We start from the raw sequence: 26,435 nt of genomic DNA on the forward strand, positions 1-26,435 counted from the left end.
CAGAGGTTTACAAACGGGTGGGTGCCTCCATCGGTTGGCCCGGTCTAACCAACCTCTCCTACGCTGGTTGGGCCTATGGGGCATTCGGAGACCTGGGTGGAAGGGATCATTGCACTTCTTTTTTAGTTAGTTTAGTGATCAGGTATTTCACGTGGAACGCACGGTGCTTAGTATCGACTCAGTGTAAAATCCTCCTGGAGGACGAGGTGTGTAGGAATATCATGGGTGACCTGGTGAAGGTCCGGTCTCTGGAGGTTGAGAAACTGGGTGCATCCAAGGCCTCTCGACTTTGGAGGGGCTTCAATTTTAGGGTGCCCTAGGTGGAACCAACCTTCAGGGGGAGGGGAGGGAGTGCCCCTGGGTATTAGACTGGAGGTGGGGGTCTGCACCTGGCCATGACACCGGGAAATAGCGATAGGGACAGAATGAGAGACAGCAGGAGGGACAGATTAGTTTATAAAGTAATAAGGGATAGAGATAGGGCAAGCAGCATAGGTTTAGCGATAGGGACCGGGGTGGTGGTTGGGGGTTGGCTTTGGCCTCTGGGCTGGTGCTCTAGGGGGGCTTTCCTCTCTCTCTCCTCTGGTGATGGGCTGAGTAAGCACAAGTAGGTTTTTGTTTTGAGCTTTTTGGAGACAGAAAAAGGGCTTACAAGCAGCCAAACTTAGGTTTTCGGGTTATTGTATACAGTATGATATTTTGTTATAGTTATGTGTCGGTATGATTATATGGTGTATAGGTGTATGCATGGGTTTGAGTGAATGTTTAGATAAGATGGGCAGTAGATAGGTGGGGTGGGGGGCCTGGGGGTGTGCCCATCCCGATTCTGGACTACGTGGACGTGAGGAGGACATGAGACGTGGGATCGGGCTGGGTGGGTGATGTGTTGGGTGGTGGGGGCCAGCATCTGAACTATGCGGACATGGAAGGACATGAGGCGTGATGCTGGTTGGGGGAGGTGATGGGTGGTGATGGATAAGTTAGTGTGTACAGGGTTAGGTATGAATGTGGATAAGTTAATAAAATAAAATAAAAAAAAGTAAAAAATATATTAAAAAAAAAAAAAAAAAAATAATAATTGAAAAAAATTAGAAAGAAATAAATAAATATATATATATATATATATATATATATTTTTGTGTTTTGTTCTTTTCTTTTCATTTACATGGTGCACTGGAGTAAGTGCACCATGGGATGGTAACTTTTATTTTCAGAGTTTATTATTATTATTATTATTATTATTATTTTGTTTATATTATTATTGTGATTATTATTTTTTTGTTTTATATATGTCTTGATTTTTTTTTTAGGGGGCCATTGGTTGGCACATGGTTTTTAAGAGTATGTTGTATATAGTGTTATAGTTATGTTTTCTTGGGGTTAGGGGGGTTTAGGTGTGTGTATGAATGAGTATGGGATTATAGTTATGTATGCATGGGGATTTATGTAAGAAGGGCCAGGCTGGGTAAATTGTGCAGAAATGTACATAAGTTTTGTTTTGTTGTGTTTGTTTTGTAAATACCGTTTATTTTGTAATGTTTTATATTTTTCTATTAAAAGAGTAGCAGCAGTGTATATACCGCACAGATCCATATATAGCAGCAGTGTATATACCGCTCTGATCCATATATAGCAGCAGTGAATATACCGCACATATAAATATATACCAGTAGTGAATGTTATCAGCCACAGTCCGCCCTTCTCCTCCTCCTCTCATCCAATAACATGTGGAGGCCGAGGAGAGGTGCAGAGTTGCCATACTCACTCGTTAGACGCGCTCTCTGTATCGTGGTCCGCAGGGGCGTGCGCTTCTCCGCTGCAAGCTCTGTTGTGAACTTGTGATATTCTGCACACAGGGGCGGATATAGGACTGAAATCTAGGGCAGGGGTGGAAAAAACACAAACTGTGAACAGACCATATTTTACCCCCTCCTCCCCCTAACACCCCCCCCCCTATTGAACTCTGTCACCTGTTAACGGAAAAATCATCTGTCAGAAGGAAAAATGTTTCCCCGATGAGTACAAGAAAGCCCCACCTGGGAATTAGACTTTCTTGTACTCCACAATGGGGAAACATTTTTTCCCTCTGGCGGCTAACTTTTCAGTTGACAGGAAGCAGAGTTACATGAAGGGAAATTATTTTTCCTTGACCTCTAGTTTCTATTGTGGCGCAGGGGAGTATAAAAAAGTATAGGTTTTATATTTGTAATACTGCTAACTTTTATTTTTTTGCCATGTTCGGCTGGACCATTTAGACTAAGGGTATGTGCACACGTAGTGACCAAAAACGTCTGAAAATACCGAGCTGTTTTCAAGGGAAAACAGCCCCTGATTTTCAGACGTTTTTTGAGCAACTCGCGTTTTTCGCAGCGTTTTTTACGTCCGTTTTTGGAGCTGTTTATGGAGTCTATGAGAAAACGGCTCCAAAAACGTCCCAAGAAGTGCCCTGCATATAATGTATATAAGTGTCCTGCACTTCTTTTGACGAGACAGTCATTTTACGCGTCGTCGTTTGACGTAAATGACAGGTCGTCTGCACAGTACGTCGGCAAACCCATTCAAATGAATGGGCAGATGTTTGCCGACGTATTGGAGCCGTATTTTCAGACGTAAAACGAGGCATAATACGCCTCGTTTACGCCTGAAAATAGGTCGTGTGAACCCAGCCTTAGTCATGGATTAGTTGGACTACTTCGATAATGTACGTTTTTTTTTTTTATAAAATGGTGAAAGAGGGTTGTGCGGGGGAGTTTTTATTTCAATAAAAAATGTTTTCTTATGTCTTTGTTTTTTTTTTTAATTATATTGCCGGCCGGCCTTAGGTTGGATGGCGCACTGTGCGGGGGACTCTATTGCTGCCCTCTACAAATACAGGCAAATATACACATACACACACACACACACACACACACACACACACACACACACACACATAAAGCATGTTAACCTATACAGACACATATATATATATACACACACACACACACACACACACACATATACAGACAGACAGGCACAAGGCATGTATGCATATACAGACACATACATACACACACACACCATGTATACATATAGAGACACATATATACACACACACACACACACATACAGTCAGACACAAGGCATGTATACATATACAGACACATATATATACACACACACACACACACACACACACACACACACACAGCATGTATACATATAGAGACACATATATACACACACATAGACAGACAGTCAGACACAAGGCATGTATACATATACACACACACACACACACACACACACACACACACACACACACACACACAAAGCATGTATACATATAGAGACACATATATACACACACATAGACAGACAGTCAGACACAAGGCATGTATACATATATACACACACACTCACAGGAACTTACCATCTCTCCAGCTGCACTGTGGGCGGAGCTTCCTCCTCGGCTCTGCACTTGCTTCCTCAGTGTGTGTAACGAGGAGCAGAGAATATAGAGTCCAAAGCACGGCCTGCACAGTTGCGCCCCCTACATGGTGGGAGGATGCAGCACCATGTCGCACACATCTAAGGCTGCCCAATGCAGTCAGTCAGATGCCCCCCTCTTGTCAGTATGGTAGCAGCCCATCACTTTTAAATTAGTGAGGGCAGGAGGCTGAGCGCAGTAATTGGCACTCTGCCGCTCTAGTCTTTATCAACGACTCAGCCTCCTGTCCTCAACTCATTACTTACCAGCTGCTTTTCTTTTCTTCAGGAGAGAGCGTTCGGCCGCTCCTCCCGAAGTCCTCCAGGTTCCCTATGCTCCTCTCTCGCAGCGCGTGCAGCGTCACAGAGGGGGAGTGTACTAGCAGACGTGCGCCTATCGTGCTGCACGTCTACTAGGTAAAGTACTCTCCCCTGCCTTCCCCACGCATCCCCCCTGGCCCTGCCACAATATTCCGCCCCCCCCCCCCCCGTTTTTAGCTCGGTGGCGCCGCCTGAGGCCGCTGCCTCACCTTGCCTCATGGCAGATGCGGCCCTGATGAAGGGCAGTGGCAGCAATCCAGGGAAGTCCTGCGGAATCCGCAACATTTTAAATACCGCATAATTAAGCAATGAAACCAACATTCCGCTGATCATGTGACTGGTGTCTGCCGAGACCTGGTACTACCAGCGCTGTATGTGTCAAACAGAGGAGAGATGAGATGAGCAGCAGAAAGACCTTGCAGAGGAGCTACAGTGAGAGGAGGAGAACAAGCAGGGGGTGAGAGCAGCGAGAAGGAGGAGCAGCCAAGGTGTGTGCAGGAGAGGAAGGAAGATGGACCTTAAAACAAGGAGCTAACTGGAGATGTTATTGCTAAATATTATTACTCAAAAATGAGTGATCAAATAATGTTCTGCGCTCGAGAAAGAAAAACGTTGCCTGTGCCATTTAAAAATGTGCCGTTTTTTGGTGGATATTTCCCAGATCTCACTTGCGTCAGGAAAAAGAAAGAGAAAATTAGTAAATTTGGACCTAGTGATAAAATTGCATAACCTGGACAAGATTAGGATATTCCGTCCCTTCCGTACGGGTCTGACCTCTGGGACCCAAACAGTCCTGAGAATGAAGGGGCTGCAATGATGATTTAGTTCCTCTGTCCCCTTCACTGTTTCTCCCCTCCTTTGAGCGGGACGGAGAGCTAAATTATTGCTGCAGCCCTTTCATTCCTGGGATCTGTGGGGGTCCCATAGGTCCAACCCCCACCAATCATAAAGTGATGGCATATCCCATCATTATCCTATCTCAATTTATAAGCTGGGAATGGCCCTTTAATAGAGATTTTTACATAATATATATATTTATTTTTTTGTTTTATGCACAAATTGCAACTTTTCTATTCCAACTGGTGAAGATCATGAGATTATTTACCCCCTTACGAGTCCTACGATTAATTTTTTTAAACCGCCGTACATTGAGAAGCACAACTTGAAATCTGTTTTTAAGCATTCTGGAGGCTGGAAGATCCTTTTTTATTGTTTGTTTTCCTCTTGCGTTTGAGCTTAATTTGTTTCTTCTGGGATATTGTCCTCATCGAGATTTTGAGATTTTGTTACTTATTTAAAAAATAAAAAAAATCGACAATAAAAGGAGGAGAAGGAATATTTACATTTCTTTTTCTCTCTCTTACAGATTTAAAGAAGACTTTATACAGGAAGGGGAAATGGGAGGACATTGTGACCTTGACTTACAGAAGCTGCTCTCTCAAGGTGATCGCAAGAGCCCCCTGCAGTCTTGGTATGTGTTCTCTTCCCAGTCTTCATAAGTGATGGCATGTTTAGTAATGACTTGCTGACTGTCAAGGATCTGACCACATGGCCCCACCGATCATGAAAACAAAGGGGCTGAGTAGCAGAACCTCCACGGCGCCTGGAAGGCAGCGCCGCTGTGCAGGGGAAAATCACAACAATCTCCACAAAGAACCGGGGCCGCTTCAATCGAGTAATCGTTGGGGGTTGAAGTGGTCAGATCCGCCTACATCCGCTAATGACCGCATATCCTAGTACTATGCATCTCCTGGTAACATTGCAAAACTCTTTTAGGCCTCACATTTAATAAGAGTTTTACAGCTCTTGGGTCATGACACTGCGGGGCTTTAAATGTGCCCATAAAGGGCAAAAACAGCGGGCATCCTGTGCCAATCCGGGTATCCCAGTGCTCTCAAACCCTCTTTATGGGCATTTTAGAGAAGAGGTAGAGAACCTCTAGGTACACGGTGCATGTGATCATCAAATATGCCACCATTACCTTGATTTTTATATAGGGGAGTCTCGTCATTGCTCGTCTATGCTGGGCTATTGGACGTCCGATTAAAGGAATTTTCTCTTCTCACTTAATAACATATAATTAAACTCCAGCAATATAAATCACAGTCAGACAACAGAGGCCGTTATTATTGTATTCACACGTCCTACGGACCGAATCGATGGGAGTGTTTGGCGTCTCGCTTTAGCGGGCATTGATTGTGGAAATTGCCAACTGCTACATTACCGGCTGCAAACAAATATTTAGGAAACTAAGAATTACTTTCCATGCGCTCAAAGCATAAAATACCGGAGTCGTGCCGATCTTTGCAAACTGCTTTATTACAGGATTCCCAGCAGAAAAATAATCCTATAAAGTATCACCGCTGGGGTCATGTCGTAGGAAGTTCTTCATTCAGCCTTGGATGACATTTGGGTTTCCTATTGGTCTGTTGATGCCGGTATTGGCTGGCAGCCATGATGGTTTCTAGGACTAATGGCGCTTAAGGGACATGTTTTATAAAGTTGATGATTCCACTGAGACGTATGAAAATCAAATTAATGCGATTCTGGGAATCTCTGAATCTTTTCTGGTTATTTTTCCTTTGTTTATATAAAATAATACATTAGGACGTGGAGTCATGCAAGTTATTTAAGAGATTAAAATATTAACTATACAGGGAACCAGCGACATGATTGTCAATACAATTTTACGGCCTTCAAGATCCCAGCGCACATAACTCCTATAAGGGCCTGTTCACATCACCATTCGCTTTCCGTGCCGGGGTTCCGTCGGAGGTTTCCGTCGGGTGAACCCCGTAACGGAAAGTGAAAGTGAAACCACAGCTTCCGTTTCAGTCACAATTGATATCAATGGTGACGGAAACATCGCTAATGGTCTCCGTTCGTCACCATTCCGGCAGGTTTCCGGTTTTCCGACAGAATCAATAGCGGAGTCGACTGCATATGGCAGTGAGAAATAACTGTTGGCAGCGCCATCACGTCTCTCCCATCCCCTCAACAGAAAAATCTAACTGATTTTTTTTTTTAAATGACCTGTGCTGTTGACCAGTTCAATGTGCACTACAGATCCCAGCATGCTCTACTGCCAGAAGGAAATTAATTACATGGGTGTATTTAGAATTTTGAAACCATAACATCTCTATTGGCTCCTCATCGAACAGAGAAGGTGGGAGAAACACACATTGGGTACAATCTGTCCATGCCAATCTATGCACATTTTTATTTTCTAACCTACAACTTGTACAGTGAGAGCTAGAATCTGATTGGATGCCATGGGCAGCACCACTTAGGACCTTGTTGCCATGGACTGCATCACAGAAGCGTCGTCATCCAGTCACGGAATTCTCAGCAGGAACGGTCAGTGCGAGGCAGATATCGAGGAGAGAGGAGCGGCTAAGCACTACTGCGATTATCCCGGCTGGGTTCTTGTTTCTTTTGTTTCTATTTGAATTTTTTTGTTTGTTTGTTTTTGGATCTACCTTCCAGACCCACACTTCCGAGTGTGTGGAGGAAGAGGCAGCCAGATGGCTGCATCGGGGGCTGGTGGAAAGTTCCAGCCCCGGAGATATCTCCATCGTCCCGGGAAGACCCCGTACAGCCGGGAGCCTGAGAGACATCAGAGGCAGACTGGCTTTTTTGGACGTCTAACGGCAGCATTGGGGATCGTGCCATTTCTTAAAAATCTGTGGAGAACACCAGATAAAGAATCGGGCCGATACCTCAAGCTGAAGACTCCACCACCACCACCAGCATCTGCAGCCCCCACCTGCTCAGCAATGAAGGAACATCAGGTGCCAAAACCCACCATAACATCAGGTGAGGTCCCGGCCCCTGCCCCATTGCCCAGGAGACCATCTGCCTGGGAGCTGCCACCAACAGCTGCAGTCCCTACCCGTGCAGCAAGGGAGGAACATCCGGTGCCCATACCCACCATACCATCAGGTGAGGACCAGACCACTGCCCCATCTCCCAAGAGACCAACTGCCTGGGAGAAGTTTCTGGCAAGAAAGCCACTAGTCTCTGCCACAAACAGGGGGTCACCAGTAGTGGCTCGAAAATCCAGGGTCCGCAGTGCACCTTATGTGTTACCACCGCGCATTAAAGTGACTGCCAGACAGGTGCATGAGACCCCACTATGGGACACTATGGGTGGTGCATCACGCAGGATGCTGAGAGCCATGCTGAACACGCCATTGGCAGATGATTGCAGGTGCTATGTCAGCGATGAGGGAGACTATGTGCGGTACACCTTCTCCAGAGACACCATCTATCCGGAGAAGGAGTTCCACGGGGAAATTTCATTTCGCTGCAAGAAGATCTAGTGGTGGAGTCTCCTGCAGCGTGCCGGTAACATCAGGGCACTCGCTGCGATTTCATATGATTGATTTTCTGGTTTTGACATTTGGCTTGTTTATTGGACTACTCTTTCTGACTGCCGCCTGCCCTGACCTATGCCTGTTTATTTTACTACGCTTGTTTGCTGCCTGCCCTGACCCCGGCCTGTCCATCGACTACGCTTGTTTGCTGCCTGCCCTGACCTTTGCTTGACCAGCGACTATTCTTCTGCCTGACGATTTGGTACCTTGTGGTCTGTAGATGTGGGTCATTGCCGTGTTACTTTTCAGGGTGATCCCCGCTACATACCTTTAGTGCCCCCCTGCTTTTAAGGCAGGCCTGCACTGATGATCCCCCGTTCTCTCACAGAGTGCTAACCATTACACTATGGAACGTGCTTCAGGTCGTAACCCTTAAACCAGACTCCAAGTCTCCCACTAGAACTCCCCTTTGTATGTTCCCAAGGGTCCTCCTAGCACACGGGTACTTTCAGTGTCCCCTGATTTTCACTGTTGGCCCGCCCTGATTATCCTTGGTTCCCTCCTGCTGATGCTGCTGATGGACAGTCTGGCCGAGATTCAGAGTGCTAACCATTACACTATGGAACCTGCTTCAGGTCATAATCCCTAAACCAGACTCCAAGTCCCACACCAGAACTCCCCACTACTCCCTGGTGTCCTGCTTAATTGGAGCCTCCATGTCTTGCTGATAAGGGGTGAAGGGATAAATCAATCCCCAGGACAATGGGAAGTTATTTTATTAAAGGGGTATTCCTAATGTAAAGGACCTGAATAATAATATAATAATAATTAATAATGCTCCCCATGTGCAGGGTGATGTCAAAACCAATGTTGAGAGTGGTACCTGGCGGTTTTAAAAGAATTATGCAGATTTTACCTTTTGCTCCAACTGGGGTCTTGGTCAGAGACCTCCTCTCCCTCTGACAGTCTGTTATCTGATGTAGGAGACTCCCTCATCCCTGCTTGCCTATCACAAACTGTCTTCTGATCCTCACCCATCTGCCAAGTATCATCTGCCAGTGCCTGTACCCTCGGCGTGCTTCACCGTTGTATTCTGGTCCGCTGGGCCAGCCGCTACTCACACCGGGACCACCTCAAGAGGTAGCGACCTGGTAGTCTCCCCGCAGCGAAGTCCAGATCCCCGTACGGGGGTTAAAGGGTGAAGACTGGGGAGGCTACTTAGACAACGCCCTTAGAGGTGGCCCTAAGCCAAACCGGTGGAGTAGCACAGTGGGTCCACAACCCGCTGGTCATAACACTCGCTGCCTCTTCCTCTGATCAATGAGAGATGGAAATGTCCTATATTGATGTTCTGACTCTTGAATGGCCCATGCCTATCCCTGGGACAACTTACTCTGGTAATTGACTCTACTCTGGGCCTCAGTACTGGGATAACTACATCTAATAAGATAGAAGAGGCATCCTTTCCCTCTCACAGTATTCCAGCTGATGGAGTAGACTTGTTTATCCCGGAATCCTCTGCTGACTGAGGAGTTCATGAAGCATCTGTTAAGGACGCAACTAGGACAATGTAATAGAAATTGTCGACTCTCTAAAAAAGGAATTGCTCCAATCAGAGACCATTGCCAAATCACAGAATGAACTGATTAATAAAAATGAGGAAATGGAGAAAAACAATTCTGGACATAGGAGACCGATCCCTTCTCAACCACAATTGACTTTGAGGAATCCTGGATTTGGTCTCTAAGTCACCGACTTCATGAGATTTCTGCCTCCAGATGTCTCCACCGTAGAGAAAACACTGGCCCCAAAGCTGAAAAATCTTCCCCCAGAGTTGGACAACTTTACACAATCTTATCATCACATCGAGATCATTGCCTACAAATGGAGATTCCCATCAAACTAGTAATGTCCAAAAACATCCATCATTATGTCTTCACAACACGGCCTGCAGCTCTGAAAGTCTGAGAGAAATGGAAACTCCTGTCCCATCACCACCGAGATCCTCCGTCACCACCAACATAAAAGAATAATCCCGGAAACTCAATCATGAATGGATTATAGCTGGACGGGGATGGTAAGTCTAAATACTCACTGCTTTCCTGATGATAATTTAGGATGTGCTAATACTCGTTACATGATGTCTCTGCAGGATTCTGTCGTCTGAATACAAGTTCACACGACCACTCTCATTGTTTTACCTTGACCTTTTAGGCTGTGTTCACACGTTGCAGTCATGTCACTGTTTTTCCAAGACTCCATGGCAAAAATGCTTTTTTTTTTTTTTTTTTTGCAACACCCCTGTGTTCTTGCTGTCACGTAGTGCAAACTGCAGAAAAAAATCTGTGATATGACCGCAATGTATGACATCCCCTTTAAGACTATCAAACATTCCTCCTTGGTACTGCCGCTGATCTGCAGATGTCTGTATTCTTTGGTTATGTATTTATTATATTTCAATATTAATCTTCAGATTGTCGCTGGTAGAAGATGGCGGCAAGTACAGATAAATAAATGCTAGTCTTATACGCAGCCTCTAGTTAGTTAGTTAGTTAGCTAGTTATACCTGTTTCTTGGAAAGCTGAGTGACTACTAATATTACCAGTATTAAAATTCCCATAACACTTGGGTCCCAAATGGCAAATGTGTCTCATCATCGAGCATTACAGGGGAAGAAGTGTAGAACATGGCAGATTTACCTGTCAGGAGTTTGGGAAAGCTGGGTGACATGCCAGTTAAGATTTGTAATGGAGATCTTATTGGTTATGGCCGAGCTTTCTGTTTTATAATAATAATCTACAGAATGTTGGTTTTGGTCGCCTCCGCTCAGAGTTTATAAGATTCCTGATTGAACTTGCTCTGAAATGTTGTGAATATTTCTGGTTTCTTGTAATTCCAGGTTTGCGGAGCTGCAGACATTCGGCTCCCTGACGTTCAGACCCATAGAAGATGGACATTGTGACGTCGTCGTCGAGAGGCCGACGTATATCATGAAGTTAGATGCAGGTAATGTGTACATCTGATTAGGATTGTCACGACTCGCGATACCAGAATTTGGACTTCGATACCGATACTTTGTGTAGTGTTGCGACTCTTGATACCAAAACGATACTTTGCCAACTGTAATAAAAAAAAAAAAGTTCCATTCACTGATGTGAGGCTCGGGGTGTGAAGCATTTTGAACCTCCATGTGCCGCACATTAAGTATTTCACATTACTTAATTTTTTTAATTTTTTAAACTTTAATGTACTGGCATATATCTATCTATATACCAGTACATTAGCCTGTGTACTGATGGGTATGACCTAACAACTGCCTGTTTACTAAGTATGCCCTAACAACAGGAATATACGTTCAGACAGCCTTGGTGTCCTTCAATGGACCCTGGATTGTCTGCCCATATATGGTATGTCCCTCAAGCATCACAGGGATTCCCTGTGACGCAATCCACGGGGCATCCCCTTCTCGTTTCCCCCTTCAATGCTGCGATCATCTTCGATCACAGCATTCAAGGGAATAGCATCGCAGATCAGAAATTTCTCTGATCTCTGGCAATAGAGCGGGGCTGCGGCTGTGTAATACAGAAATTGCACCGCTCCTGACATCAAGTGTACGCACAGTCAGCATGAGGTGATGCGACCAGCTAATGAGCGGCGGCGCCGGGACTGAAGACCGAATATGGGGGTGTTTTGCAGTGCGCCCGCCATGTTCTCTGTATTCAGTGCCGGCGCTCATTAGTGCAGCTCTGGCCGCATGCTGACCCCACGTGCACACTTGTCAGGAGCGGGGCAATGGCTGTATTACACGTGTATTACACAGCCGCAGCCCTGCTCTGACTACATTTATGTGAAATAACGTGTAGCACACTGACCCATTGATTTCAATGGGGCTATTCAGACATGCCTGAATTTTCACACCTCGAGTGTCCGTTGCGTGGAACTCCCTGCTTGTCCTATATTGGTCCGTGTTTGCAGAACTTGTCGCCTATTAATGTCTATGAGTGCATGAAAACCACGAACAGCACACGGACGACATCCGTGTTCTGTCTGTGTTTCACAAATCAATTACATAGAAATACTGATGCCAATACGCAACGCACACAGACATGAAATGTAGAAAAAACGCTGCGTTTTTAACGTGCACAAATCGGACACGCTCATCTGAATGTAGCCTTAGGCTCATTCACATATCCTTGTGCTTTTATATGGCTGCAATAAACTGACTGCATACAGATGGCTTCCATGGGCAGCCCGTTTTTTTTATTTTTTTTTCACGGACTCCTAGACCAGAATGGGTGAGACCGATCTGCAAATACTGACCGGGATAGGACCTGCCCTGAGTTTTTCAGATTGAGAACGCGGATCCCTGAAAAAAACAGATAGCACACTGAAGAAATTAACTGATGTGTGCATGAGCCCTAAGGCCCTGTTCACACAAAGATTTTTGGCCCTGATTTTGATGAGGAAACCGCATAGCAATCAGCGCCAAAAAACTGCAGAAATCGCCCCCGATGATTTCAATGGAAGGCAGAGCGTTTTTTTCCCGAGCAGCTTTTGGCCGCTCATGGGTTAAAAAAGAGCAGCATGTCCTTTCTTGCCACGGTTCCGCCTCTGACCTCCCATTGAAATCAAAGGGAGGCAGAAAAATTCTGCAGCGTTAGATTCCGAGAAAACCGCGTCAAAAAAGCGCAGGCAGGTCAAGATCTGCCTCAAATACACAGATTTTTTTTCTGCCTGCAAAAAACTGTGTGAACAGGGCCTACGGTTTCTTCCATGTAGCATCTCAACAATCTCCGGGTACTTGCTGTTCTCGGTAGGGGGGAAATGGGATGCGCCAAATGTTTACTGCACTCCAATCCCTTTATTTATATTCTAGGAAGGATTTTTAGAAGTGTAGTTCACAAGTCTTATGTAGCCTGGGAGGCGGCCGGCAGGGCATGTGCCAGGGGGTGCTAACCATTTACGAGGCTAGGGCAGAAAACGGAATGTTTGCCCCAGATGAAGAGCAGCCGAGGTTATGTCTAGTGACCGCGCAGTCACGGCCTGTGAATAAATCTGTCTAAAACATAATACAGTCAAATTCCTGTAATCCGCCATCTGATAATCTAGAAAGTCTGATGATCCTGCCCTTGTTTCCGGCACAGAGCTGCAGAATAACCAGGAATATAACAAGGCTGGACTGGTTAAAAGACATGGACACGGCTGCTAGGATTAGATTGTTTCCTTTATTCAGCCCTGGAAATGAGTTTTTTATATTATTGTGTGACTGTCCAATAATCCAGAATGTCTGATAATCCAGTTTTGTTGATTTTTATATGTTCACAGGAAGAGATGGTAGATTTTAGGAAGCAAATGTGAGTTTATTGTTACTAATATTTTAATTATTTTATTTTTCGTTGTTCCCAGGTGTAAATCTCTATCACCACTTCTGGGATTTTGTCAATCTCTATATTACACAACATATTAACAACTCCTTCAGCACCGACGTCCATATTGTCATGTGGGACACAGTAAGTATTTTTTTTTTTCTTTCTTAAAGGGGTATGTGTTATAAAAATGGAGGCGGTGGGGTCCCTTTGTTGACCCTCCCCCTCCTCTGTTGGTCTGAATGTAGCAGTACTGTAACCTGTCATACGTGGATATCCATAGCTTGGCATTGCCAGCATGGAAACTTATCCTCTTTGGACAATTCCTTTTTGTTACAGGACCCTCCAGCAATCATCTGTGAACCTGATGCCAAGTCAGTAAAAAAAACGCTCCAAAAACGTCACAAGAAGTGTCCTGCACTTCTTTTGACGAGCCGTTATTTTACGCGCCGTGTTTTGACACCAACGCATAAAATAAAGGCTTGTGGGAACAGAACATCGTAATTCCCATTGAAATCAATGGGCAGATGTTTGTAGGCGTATTAGGGGCGGTTTTTCAGGTGTAATACGAGGCGTAAAACACCCGAATTACATCTGAAACCACTGCGTGTGAACATACCCTTAGAAGTCCAACACACTGAAATGTAATGGGTTGTATGGACTGTATTATAGTCCAGAGCTGCATTCACGATTCTGCTAATTGTCAATGGAATGAGTCAACAAGCTTGTCGACAGACCCACCCCTCAGGGTATGTGCACACACACTAATTACGTCCGTAACTGACGGACGTATTTCGGCCGCAAGTACCGGACCGAACACAGTGCAGGGAGCCGGGCTCCTAGCATCATAGTTATGTACAACGCTAGGAGTCCCTGCCTCGCTGCCGGACAACTGTCCCGTACTGTAATCATGTTTTCAGTACGGGACAGTTGTCCTACAGCGAGGCAGGTACTCCTAGCATCGTACATAAGTATGATCCTAGGAGCCCGGCTCCCTGCACTGTGTTCGGTCCGGTACTTGCAGCCTAAATACGTCCGTCAATTACGGACGTAATTAGTGTGTGTGCACATACCCTGACAGTTTAGCTCCTATAATACAATGGAGCAGTTAGTCTTCTCTACATCAGATCCTGGTATAAGATGACCCTTCCCAGAGTGTAAATCACTATAGGCTCTACAGCAATCTCTGTGCAGACACTGAGCTGACAAGTGGTAGTCTGCAGAATTATGAATGCAGCTCTGGACTATAATACAGGTTGTAATTCAGATTGGCTGGACTTCAGAAATTAGCATATCCTATTTTCCTGAAAAGTTTAGGGATTTGGATTAGGATCTTTGCCAATGTGCCTTCTGAGAGGCTTCTGACAGAGATCAGCATTGACTCCGCTGGTTATTCTATATAGTACAGAGGTGCCTCTTACTTCCTGAGTGAAATTGCCTCCCCTACTTTCCAAATTGAAGATGAGAAGATTCAGGGATGTCTGCCAAGTCCCCTGCAGTCAGAGAAGGGTCCTGTCTGAGGTGAACTTCTCATCTTGCCGCATGGATGGTGCACCCCTGTCTGCACAGTAATTATTCAGCAGAGTTTTTGGTGCAATGTAGAGAATTTGGGATTAGATGCCTTTGTACTAAACACGTTTTTTTCTGCAGAGCTTCTATGGCTATGGCGATTTGTTCAGCGAGACGTGGAAAGCTTTTACAGATTACGAAGTTACACACTTGAAAACGTACGATTCTAAACGGGTAAGATGTTCCAAATGTATTTCTCTTTGTTGTTTTATCATTTTTAAAGTTTTTTTTGTTTTATAGTTTATTGTTGTTTTAATGAAAAGTTTGGTAACTTTATAATATACTTGCTGCTTCAGTTCTTCCCCATTTTTTTTAAGATCCCTGCTTACTGTCAGTGAATAGGAATATTCTCGTTTACATCCAAAAGCTGAAACCTCATCGTATGTAACTGACACAGGTGCAGGGCTATTTCATTGTACCAGAGCTTTCTCTTGTAATAAGCCATCCTGCTGTGCCATCTAGATGTGATCATAACAGGTTTTCAGCCTCTGGATGTTTACTGTTTTCATTCACTGAAAGCAAGGAAAGACCATGAAAATGAAGAAGAATTGAAATACAAAGTACTGTAGAAAGTTGCTGATTTTCAGCAGGAAGACAGCAGAGAACGTTAAGAAATGCCACAGTGATCAGGCCATGGAGGGTCCGGACAAAACAGAAATGTTAAATTACCATTCCAAGGATATCCTACTATTTTGAGTTTACAGCTCCTATTCAGTCCTATGTGTCTCCATGGTTACAGGCTACAAGTAAACGCTCTGTAGTTGGATCCTGCAGTCATATTGCAATCCATCTGTCCCCTACTTGCTTGCATATACTTGGCAGGAACAGCAAGAAGTAGGGGACAGTTATTTGCAGGATCTGACAGCACATTGTTTGTTTGTAGTCTGTAACCATGGAAACACAATTCTTCATTGGAGCTGTAGATCCAAAACATTAGGAGATTTTTAATCAAGACTATTTGCAATGTTAATTCATTTTTTATTTTGCATGCAATGGGGGAAATTAATATTAATGGTTACAAAGGTGGACAAGTGACTGTTTTTAATTTAAAGGGGAAGTGCTCTATAATCACGAGCATGCGTGACTGCCAGTAATGTGTGTTATCTGTATTTTGCACTAAAAAATTGCAACTGCTCCAATTGGGAATGGTGATGTATAAAACAAAGTTAGACTTGGGGGTCATTAGTCATGTTTTTCTGGACATATTTGGTAATATCCCCTTTTGTATTTATGTTCCTTTAAGGACGCTGTGTTTGCGCTACTGCCCAGAATGAGATACAGGTTATTTTACAACACGCCGCTGGTAAGCTCGTTATCCGGAGATGTGACGGGTGACAGAAGAAGTATTGTTTGAAGACAGGAGATGCGTGCTTTATTAGTGCAGTCAATTTCAGCGCTTTTTCTTTCTCTAGATCTCAAATTGCCGCAGCACGGGATTGTTCAGAGCGTTTTCACAACATGTGCTTTTCCGGCTGAATATTTCCCAGGAAACTTTAAAGGTGCGCTATAAATCAACATGAGGGTTTGTTCCCGGGCACAGTTCATTACAGTCATATATATATATATTTTTTCTTTTTTAAAGCCTTCTGTAGGGATAAAGTAGAGCGCCACCATTCTCGTAAATTATATATGTATACAATTATTCATAGCCTGCCAACAATATATGGAGTACTTTTTCTTTTGTCAGACTGTTCAGGAACATATAACGTTAGATGGGAGGCCGGAGACTATAAAAGAGGTGCTGTCCTTATTGCTGCATTCCTCTATTGAAGCGAATGGGCCATCAGGCCTTGTACCCACTTTTATGCCCTTATTTGCATAGCCCTCGGTGCAATAAAAATGGAATAAGAGTCGGTAACTTCTAAACTGATGCAACATGAAAGCCAGTCTGGTTACAAGCTGATCCAATGATTTCTTCCAGTGCAGTCTTCGGCATACCTGACCCCTACTGGTGGGTATTGAGGAAGGCACTTGAAGTGGGGAAAAGCATAAAGATTACATATACAAGATTAGAAAATAATGGCTGCTATTAAAACAGCGCCATCTTGTCCACAGGCTGTGTCTGGTATTGCAGCTCATTCGAGTTCATGGAGCTGAAGTGCAATACCAGGCACAGCCCATAGACGAGTGGTGTTTTTTTTTTTTGTCTTGCAAAAAATGTCATTTGACCACAACGTGTGATTAGATCCATTATTAACTGATTTACTTTCATTTTGGCTCTAGGAGGAGAACATTCGAGTCACCATTCTTATACGCAGCACAGAGTTTCGAAAAATACTGAACTTAGATGAGGTAATCATTACCTTTCTGTGGGTGGCGATGCCCTGGGGTCATTTCTAACCACAGACGCTTCGTCTTTGCTCTGTGATCATCGGAAATAACATTGTGGCAACGAGTCTCCCAGGAAATCCGTAAAATAAAAATACAAATTAGCCAAATGGATAATAACGCTAAACATATTTCTTACTGATGTTCTCCCTCAGCTGGTCCATGCCTTGAAGTCACTGTGGTGGATTACAAATATAGGTACGTAATATTATGTTTATAATATCCGAGAACGAGCTGATAATGCTTATCCAAGGTGAAATACACTGCGGGACGAATCCTAAATGAGGCCACGTGATCTGGAACCCCATATGGGAATAATAGATGGTCGGTCCGTTGATGAAAGGTGAAGTTTCATGAGGACATCAGGGCATCTAGACTTCATAGGGGGGGCACTTTGGACCCCTTCTATGAGCCAGAGCCGGCCCGTCTATGTATTACGTGGTCGGCCACTCATTTTAATGGCGGCCATGTAATACTACATTTTCCCGGCAGAGACCTCTTGTAGGGGAAATATCTGTCCGGATGCCGATAACCGCAGATCACTGGGGGTTTCTAAATCTGTTGCCGTACAGCAGGTTTTTCACCAGGATTTTTATATATTTTGTTGCATTAAAGGGATATTTCTACAGAACACATTTATAGCATATCCATAGGACAACATATAATTGGCCGCTTAGGGCATGACCACACGTGGCGGATTTCCTCCGCAACTGTCCGCATCAATGCCGCACAGAATCTGCGTTGCAGATTCTGCTGCGGATCTGCACAAAATGTGCAGAAAATTGATGCGGACTAGCTGCTGCGGACTGCGGGAAAAGTGCTTCCCTTCTCCCTATCAGTGCAGGATAGAGAGAAGGGACAGCACTTTCCCTAGGGAAAGTAAAAGAATGTCATACTTACCGGCCGTTGTCTTGGTGACGCGTCCCTCTTTCGGCATCCAGCCCGACCTCCCTGGATGACGCACCAGTCCATGTGACCGCTGCAGCCTGTGCTTGGCCTGTGATTGGCTGCAGCCGTCACTTAGACTGAAACGTCATCCTGGGAGGCTGGACTGGAGACAGAAGCAGGGAGTTCTCGGTAAGTATGAACTTATATGTTTTTTACAGATACATGTATATTGAGATCGCTAGTCACTGTCCCGGGTGCAGAAACAGTTACTGCCGATCGCTTAACTCTTTCAGCACCCTGGACAGTGACTATTTACAGACGTCTCCTAGCAACGCTCCCGTCATTACGGGAGCCCCATTGACTTCCTCAGTCTGGCTGTAGACCTAGAAATACATAGGTCCAGCCAGAATGAAGAAATGTCATGGTAGTAAAAACAATACGCTCCGCAGCACACATAAGATCTGCGGACTTCATTGCGGAATTTTGACTCTCCATTGAAGTCAATGGAGAAATTCCGCCATGAGTCCGCCACTGCTCCGCAACAGACAGAGCATGCTGCGGACACCAAATTCCGCTCCGCAGCCTATGCTCCGCAGCGGAATTTTACGCCTCGTCTAAACGAACACTGCGAAATTAAAGTGTAAGTCAATGGACAAACGGCACCGCTGCGGATTAACGCTGCGGAGTGTCCGCAGCGGAATTTCAGTGAAATTCCGCCACGTGTGAACCCGCCCTTACAGACCTGCGACCGACTACAATGTGGAAATCCGTGCACATTCACAGCCCCATTCTCCCTGCAGTGGCCAGTTCGCTCCGACACGTAAACTGAGACCATGGGATCCCATTCTCCTAACAGCTGGGGGTCCAAGAAGTGGGGTGTAGTCCTATGGATATGCCATAAATGTATCTTATTGAAATACCCATTGAATTCACCTTCAAGGGCCTGCTGTAGGGATTGGCAGGGTCCCAGTGGTCAAACCTCCACCAATCAGTAAGTACTACTTTGCTGAGACTGCTATTTGCAAGAAAACACCTTACAGGATAGGTGATAATTTTCTCATCGCTGGGGGCTCCACCGAACACTCGTTCTTCCTCACTGCTGAACCGCAGGAGGACATTAAATGTAGCGGTGGTCGAACATGCGCTGCCGCTCTATTCAAAGTCTATGGGAATGACCGAAACAGCCGAGTACAGCTGTTCCCATTATTTTCATAGACCGTGAATGAAGCGGCAGGCGCATGCTCGATCGCTGATCCATTCAAGCTCATCCTCACTGAAGGGGATGCGGTGAGGAGGATCTATGGGTCTGGGACCCCCGTTCTCATGATTGAAGGGGTTCCTAGCAGTGGTGCCCCCAGCGATCAGAAAATCGTCACCTGACCTGTGGATAGGTGATAATTTATGATTCTGGGTAAACACAATAAGACCGTAAAGGACAAGTTTTATTAATTACCGTTATCAGGACATTGGTTCCTTCAGTCATAACAGATTGAGCACTATACAGTGAATGTCCGCCCTTCAACCATTTTGTTATTGTAATCTAAACAGGTCCAAAATGATGCTGATTATTTCTTAAAGAGCAACTAAACGTTCAACAAACTTCTCACATGTCATAGTTTCACGTCAGAAGTTTTGATTGGTTGGGTGTCTGAGCACTGAGACCCCCACCAATCGCTAAAATGAAGCGGCAGAAGCGCTAAGCAGGTTCATTTCTGTTTGGCTTTTTCCGGAAAGCCGATGTAGCGGTGTACGGGCTCATAGACGTTCTATTGAGTCTGTACACCGCTACATCGATTTCCAGAAAGAGCCGAACAGACATGAAGGGGCTGAACGCTGACACGAGAACTTCTGCCGCTTCGTTTTAGCGATTGGTGGGGGTCTCAGTGCTCGGACCCCCACCAATCAAAACTTCTGACATGTCACTATGACATGTCAGAAGTTTGAACATTTACTTACCCTTTAATATATATTAATGGTGTTTTTTCTGATACAGAGCTCCAAATCTCCTGCAAAGACATAATATTTCTTTATTTTCACTTTCTTTTTCATTTTAAATTCTTTATTAAATATCAATAAAAGAAAACAAACATTATCGTATCCAGTACTTACAGACACCATGACACTTTAACAAGTTGTGTAGACAACTCCTTCAGACAACATATCAATTCGACTGCGCTATTGATGCTGCCAAAAAAACGGAAACCTTAAGGAACGGAGACAAACGGAAACCATTAGCAACGGAAGCGTTACCATTGAAATCACTGGTAAGGCTAACGGAAAGCTATGGTTTCCGTCCGGTTTCCGTTCGTGGGTTCTCCTGACGGAAAGGTTTGACGGAACCACGAATGGAACCCCGAGGCAGATGTGAACGAAGCCTCACTTCAATGGAGGTTTACTGCAATACCAGACACAACCTATGGCCAGGTGTGGCGCTATTTCTGGGAAAAAGCAGCCATGATTTTCTAATCCTGTATAACCCCTCTCTGTCTATGTAGCAATTTGAAATTCTAAAAGGCAATGTATTGATAGTTCTCTCCATAACTGCAAACCCTTCATTGTATGTTTCTCTAGATCTCTTGGATTCCTTGAACAGCTGAAGATCACACATAACTCTGACATATTTATTGGGCTTCACGGGGCCGGACTGACTCATTTACTCTTTTTACCAAACTGGGCAGTTATATTTGAGCTGTAAGTCATTGTCTGTGTTCTCATGTGTAATATGGTTGCCTCTCCTAGAATGTCTTCTCCTTTTGCATTAGGAAATTGCATGACTAGCAATTCCTTCATATATTGTTATTGTCATCGTCTTCTATTCGGGTGAGGGGCCCTGTGCTGCAAATACAGGGAGTGTGAGTCCCTGAAGGGTCCTGATTGGATTGCACCAGTTTGTAAAGGGAGAGTTTTCCATAACAACATTATATTTAAGAATTACTATGTGTGTCTGACTGCAGAAAGTCGGCCTTCATTGCTATACTAGACAATTGTTAATGTCTATTGCGCAACAACTAGTGGCGTACCTACTGTAGAGGCAGACCCTATGACCACGCTAACGGGCCCATGGTAAAAGAGGGCCCGGAACTGAACAACTTCTACGGCTTCCTTTAAAACACTGTCTCAGTGTTTGCTTGCAGCCACCACTAGGGGGAGCTCACTGCATATAGATTTATACAACTCCCATTGAGTTCAATACATATACAGTGAGCTCCCCCTAGTGGCGGTAGGGGAAGCAGGGAATTTGGAGTTTGTGAAAAGCAGAGCCCTAACCCCTATTTTCAAAAGAACAGTGAACATTAACTTTAAAAAAAAATAGTTGGAGCTTTCAGTAGGGGGGAGGGAATTCTGAATTTAGATATGGGGCACTATGGTTTCTGTGTATGCCCCTGATGATGACATTATACTAATGGTCCTGTTGGTGCAAATGTTTCAGCAGTACAGCTTTTAGAGCTAGTTTTTTTTTTTTTTTAAGCAAGCGTGCTGATCTGTCCATATATTCACATTTCTAGAAATGGCCTACCATGACGACACCGAATGGAATTTTCAATAAATATTTATAGACTTTAAAAATAAAAGCTAAGTTCTTTTCCCACGAGTCATTTGTGCAAGGTCAGCTCGGCATTCACGCAGCCCATATCTGTATGTGGATTATCAGAATCTGCGTATACCAGCGTCCATTAATCACAATGACAATGTCCCAGATCCATTAGTACATGTGCACCTCTGACTTGGTGTATTAGTAATCTTACCCTATTAATCGGGCACTTCAGAACAGAAGGGTTATATCAAATATTTAGAATAGGCATGATGAGAATTTAACATGTTGTATTGATACACATAGCATTTAATATACAAGACAAAACGTATAGAACCGCTAATTTTGAGAATTTTAGGAAGATTGCAGGACCAACCTTTGCCATTATGTATTTGTATCGAAATTCATGCACGGTAAACACGTGGCATTGCAGTATAAAAGCCATTTTTGTTTTTGAAAACTCATTCAGTGGGTGCGTGGCATAACTAATACACCTCCAGCATACGTTGTGCTGTGCGCCCTCTAGAGGGGTGAATGGGTAAAATGTTGCCTTTAGATTCAGGCATGTTAGTAGCGAATAATGCAGAGTACAAGTGTGAACAGGGCAGATAATAGTTTTGTCTTCTACCATATTATTGCATGTGTTTACCCTGCAGGGGGCGCCGTTGCGTAGAATACTGTACATGTGTGATCTTCTTTCCCTAGGTATAATTGTCAGGATGAGAGCTGTTACTTGGACTTGGCTCGACTTCGAGGAATTCACTACATCACATGGGAGAAAGCAGATACAATTTTCCCTCAGGACAAGGTTAGTCCTGCTCACGATACCAGGGGTATTACCCGATCAGAGGGTTTACATTAAAAATGACTCATTTAGCCAGCTGAGGTCTTGTTAAGGGCTGATATACCATAGAGAGAGCCTAAGCAGCTGCTATGGGGCCCTAAGAGAAAGGGGGCCCTGGGTTGGTTGGTCCCATCTCTTCGCTACTGGGTGTCGAGAACCTGTGTAGGACTCCCCTCTCCAGAGGAACTGAATTTTTAGCAGCAGGAAAGTGGGCATTGGCCCAAGTGTCATGGAAAGGATGTGGAGGGGAAACAAACTGTTCTTTTTGTCCTGGGTGGCAAAACCAGCACCATATTAAGGGCCCATTTCGATCTTTGCTATGGGGTCTGCTTTCTTCTATGTTTCATTGACAACATTTTTGCTGCTCATGACCATGGACAGATATTTTTTTATCTCCTGCAAGTAAATGACGGTTTCTATTGTAGGACAGCATGCAGAGATCTTAAAACCGGGAGAAACTGATACATAAAGTATATTGGAAAATTATATAATTTTTCATTATACAAAGAATAAGGGTCAAATACTGTGGGGTTTCTGCAACGGAATTCGTTGCGGAAAATCCACAGCGTAATACGGTAGCGGCAAAGTGGATGAGATTTAAACAAATCTTTACGCTGTGTCACTTTACGCAGCGTATTCGCCCTGTGTGAACTCAGCCTAAAATTTATTTGCAGAAACCGAATACCCCTTTTTAATTTTTGAGTAGTGATTTTACGAGAATATTCGGACATGAAGCCCTCGCTCTTGTGTGTTACTCCCCGCACGTTGTTCACATGGTGTCGCTCTTGACTCTTTCCATTCACACTTTTTTTTTTTTTGTTAGATTATATTGTTCTCTCCCATTATTAGGCTTCTTCCATTGAGTTGTGACACATTTCAGGCTGTGGCAGGATCAAAAGTAAATTAATTGGTCATTAGTTCAACCTGTCAATAATTCCCCCCGTGTCCCGTGTAGAAAAAAAAACAGATCAATATGTCCTGGGGGCTTTAAATGAAAGTTGTTTTCTGTAACCAGAATTATCTAATTAACTTGTCCTTCAATGGAGAGAATAACGTGCCCGAGAATGACAAAGCTTGTTATGCCGTCTAATTAAGGGACATCACCCTACTTTGGGAGAACACCCAAAATTCACCAATTACGCCTTCGATGTTGCGGAATTTTTCCGGCTGGTCAGCACTGCGGCAGAGTACGTGTCTCGTCATCCTGAGTGGCCGCTCCGAAGAGGTCGTGATGAACTGTAATCGTAAAAAGAAGGAATTACCTACAAGAATATGTCCTCGGTTCTATTTTATAACATAATAAATTATTTATTTATTATAAAAAAGTTTTTTTAATTATAATTGTTGGAATTTGGTGAGTTTGAAGTAAATGCATTAAATCCATTTTAGCTTCTATTTACCAGTTTTTATCATTTTCTTTTATTTTTTTGCTCCCCTCACGTTCATTCATCCAGAACAGGCAGTATTGTACATGCGTTATTTTCTACACAAGCCGAAATTCAACATGCATCAGTAAAATTCATAACCATTTTCCTAAAGTACAGCAGATAGGTTAAAAAAATCCACTTACCTATAAGTTATAACTAAAGGGATTGTCTCCTCTCGACAACCAATCCCCATTTTGCCTATTAGGCCCTATTGACGTTATAGAGGGATGGGACCCTGCTCGAGACCCCTTATATGATCTAGAACAGAGAGCTTCTGACAAGCTGACTGACCCAGTCATCCATGTATCACAAGGAAGGCCATTCATTTGATTGGCTAGATGTAATACTTAATTTCACCTGTAGTGGCCGCTGCCGGGGAAGTGAGCAGCCGACGGTAACCTCCCTTAGCAAAATCTGCTACGTGTCGGGGAGCCAGACCCACTCTCATAGTAATGAGACAACACAACCCCTTTAAATATTTTGTGCTAGATTTACCATTGGTCCTGTATCATCCAGTGGCTTTAGAACCATTGAGAGATATGGGCACATGACCACGACCATTGTGTTTATCTGCCCCATAGGATTTAATAAGGGGGAGGGGTGCCTTTTTTTTATTTTTTTTAAATGTTTCTATTCAGAAAAAAACTATATTAAAAAAAAAAATCTTCCAATTTCATGTTTTTAACAAGTCCTGGATTCAGCTCTGTCCGATAATATATACGTATAGCTAAAAAAAACACTTATGGGAGGCTGGTCATATGATTATTATTGGTCGATTTTGTAATAAAAAATAATAAATCATGTTTTTATTAAGTGGAAATCATTTTGTAAAATGAAAAAACTTCCTAAAAAAGTGATTGTTTTGTAAGACATCTTTGTGAATAAAGCATGATTAAATGGTAACAAAAACGTCATAGTGACGTGTCAGAAGTTTTGATCGGTGGGGGTCTGAGCACAGAGCCCCCCACCGATTGCTAAAATGAGGCGGCAGAAGTGCTACGGTGAGTTCTGAGCTGCTTCGTTTCTGATTGGCTTTTCTCGGAAAGCCAAGCAGTTGGTGTACGGGCTCATAGACTTTCTATTGTGACCGTACACCAATTTCTCATCTTGCCGACAAAAGCCGATCAGAAACGAAGTGACTCAGCGCTCACCCGAGCGCTTCTGCTGCTTCATTTAAGTGATCGGTGGGGGGCTCAGACCCCACTGATCAAAATTTCTGACTTGTCACTATGACATGTCGGAAGTTTTTTGAAAGTTTAGTTAGCTTTTGATATATCTCGTACTTTTGCTCAATGAATTGGTGTCAGTCACGTCAACATCTGACTAAGTCCTCATGCACATGGCACTATCAAAAGTGTATAGCATACCCTTAAAGATCCCTTTGTCAAAGAAAGATACAGATTTGCAGTTAAGCAAAATAAGAGAAAAGTGCCTTTATTTCCAGTCAAGCTATAGTAATATGTAATGTATATGTTATTAAAATATAACTTTTAATGGTTAGGATTAAATACAGTTAGGGCAAAGTCAAAGAATCTAAAATTTAGCCGGAGTTCACTGACAGATGGATTTTGCATCGATCCGATACAATCAGTATATGGTGTGGACTATCTGCCTTTGTGTCTCCTACGGCGTCTGCAGAGCACCGGGCGACACAATCGAGTGGCGTCTATGTCTCAGTCAGTGAGAACTCTGAGATTAAAAGTAATAGCGAAGCCCCCCCGACATGTTTCGCTGCATACGCAGCGTCTTCAGGGGTTCAAATGGGGCAACTGACGGCGCATGGAAAGTCCGTCCCTCTTAAGCCCTCGGGCCGCCATGACAGTGGGCGTGGCCTGTAAGGGACCAATTAGAGAGGTCAACACAGTCTGGCCATGATATGTATGACTGACAGCCAAGCCGGCCATACAGAAATTAGAAAAGAAAGCACCAATCACGCTGGAGCCTGCGCGCCGGCGCGGTTGGTGTTAGGATGCGATGAGAGAAGTTTAGACTAAGTGTGGGGAAACGAAACTGCGCATGTCGCCGCACTTAGAAAATCGGAAGATAAATGCAGATTGTCAGCAATACATTTAAGAGGAAATGTACAAGAGGGCACATTACCTGTGTGTCTAAGGGATATAGGAAGGACCATATAATAAATAAAAATAATGCTGAGTGTGAATGTAAATAAAAAATATTATGACAATAAACGCTAAAAAGGTATTAACCCTTTCACGACCAAGGACGAAAATGCACGTCCTGGTCGGCTGCTAGTTCCCGCACCAGGACGTGCATTTTCGTCCGCATTTCAAACTGTCACTCTGTGTAAACACAGAGTGACAGACCCGCGCTGACAGCTGAGACATCAGTCTTGCCGGACAGCGGTCCATCGCCGCT

General features: G+C 44.0%; 1 protein-coding gene and 1 long non-coding RNA gene across 3 annotated transcripts in view; one reads left to right on the forward strand and one right to left on the reverse strand.

Moving 5' to 3' along the window:
• The window catches only part of LOC142723481 (uncharacterized), a 122,276-nt gene extending 118,811 nt beyond the window's left edge, over positions 1–3,465 (reverse strand). The window contains exons 1-2 of the long non-coding RNA XR_012875674.1: positions 3,413–3,465; positions 1,766–1,877 (exon numbers count right to left, since the gene is read on the reverse strand). This is a non-coding gene — a long non-coding RNA (uncharacterized LOC142723481). The remainder of the gene's footprint in view (positions 1–1,765; positions 1,878–3,412) is intronic.
• Positions 3,466–3,542: 77 nt separating this feature from the next.
• Positions 3,543–23,957, forward strand: LOC142723480 (EGF domain-specific O-linked N-acetylglucosamine transferase-like). 2 transcript variants are annotated; one of them, XM_075848927.1, is made up of 12 exons: positions 3,543–3,610; positions 5,156–5,260; positions 11,005–11,111; positions 13,512–13,615; positions 15,122–15,214; positions 16,284–16,343; positions 16,453–16,539; positions 17,264–17,339; positions 17,512–17,566; positions 20,828–20,947; positions 22,494–22,596; positions 23,728–23,957. In XM_075848927.1, the coding sequence occupies exons 1-12, from the start codon at positions 3,558–3,560 to the stop codon at positions 23,872–23,874; spliced, it is 1,110 nt and encodes a 369-aa protein (XP_075705042.1). In that variant the 5' UTR covers positions 3,543–3,557; the 3' UTR covers positions 23,875–23,957. The 2 variants fall into 2 exon arrangements, with proteins under 2 accessions (XP_075705042.1, XP_075705041.1); XM_075848926.1 differs by lacking the exons at positions 3,543–3,610; positions 22,494–22,596; positions 23,728–23,957 and adding an exon at positions 3,964–4,277 and having other exon boundaries at positions 17,264–17,332; positions 17,524–17,566; positions 20,828–20,940.
• The last annotated feature ends 2,478 nt before the right edge of the window (positions 23,958–26,435 follow it).

This window comes from Rhinoderma darwinii, unplaced genomic scaffold, assembly GCF_050947455.1.
Source record: "Rhinoderma darwinii isolate aRhiDar2 unplaced genomic scaffold, aRhiDar2.hap1 Scaffold_55, whole genome shotgun sequence".
Classification (NCBI taxonomy): domain Eukaryota; kingdom Metazoa; phylum Chordata; class Amphibia; order Anura; family Rhinodermatidae; genus Rhinoderma; species Rhinoderma darwinii.

Bases quoted from the DNA above. Each gene is read 5' to 3' on its own strand.
- LOC142723480 (XM_075848927.1), top strand. From the start codon at position 3,558: ATGTCGCACACATCTAAGGCTGCCCAATGCAGTCAGTCAGATGCCCCC. The intron at 11,112-13,511 runs GTAATGTGTACA...CGTTGTTCCCAG, and splicing joins TATCATGAAGTTAGATGCAG to GTGTAAATCTCTATCACCAC. The intron at 16,540-17,263 runs GTGCGCTATAAA...TTTTGGCTCTAG, and splicing joins TTTCCCAGGAAACTTTAAAG to GAGGAGAACATTCGAGTCAC.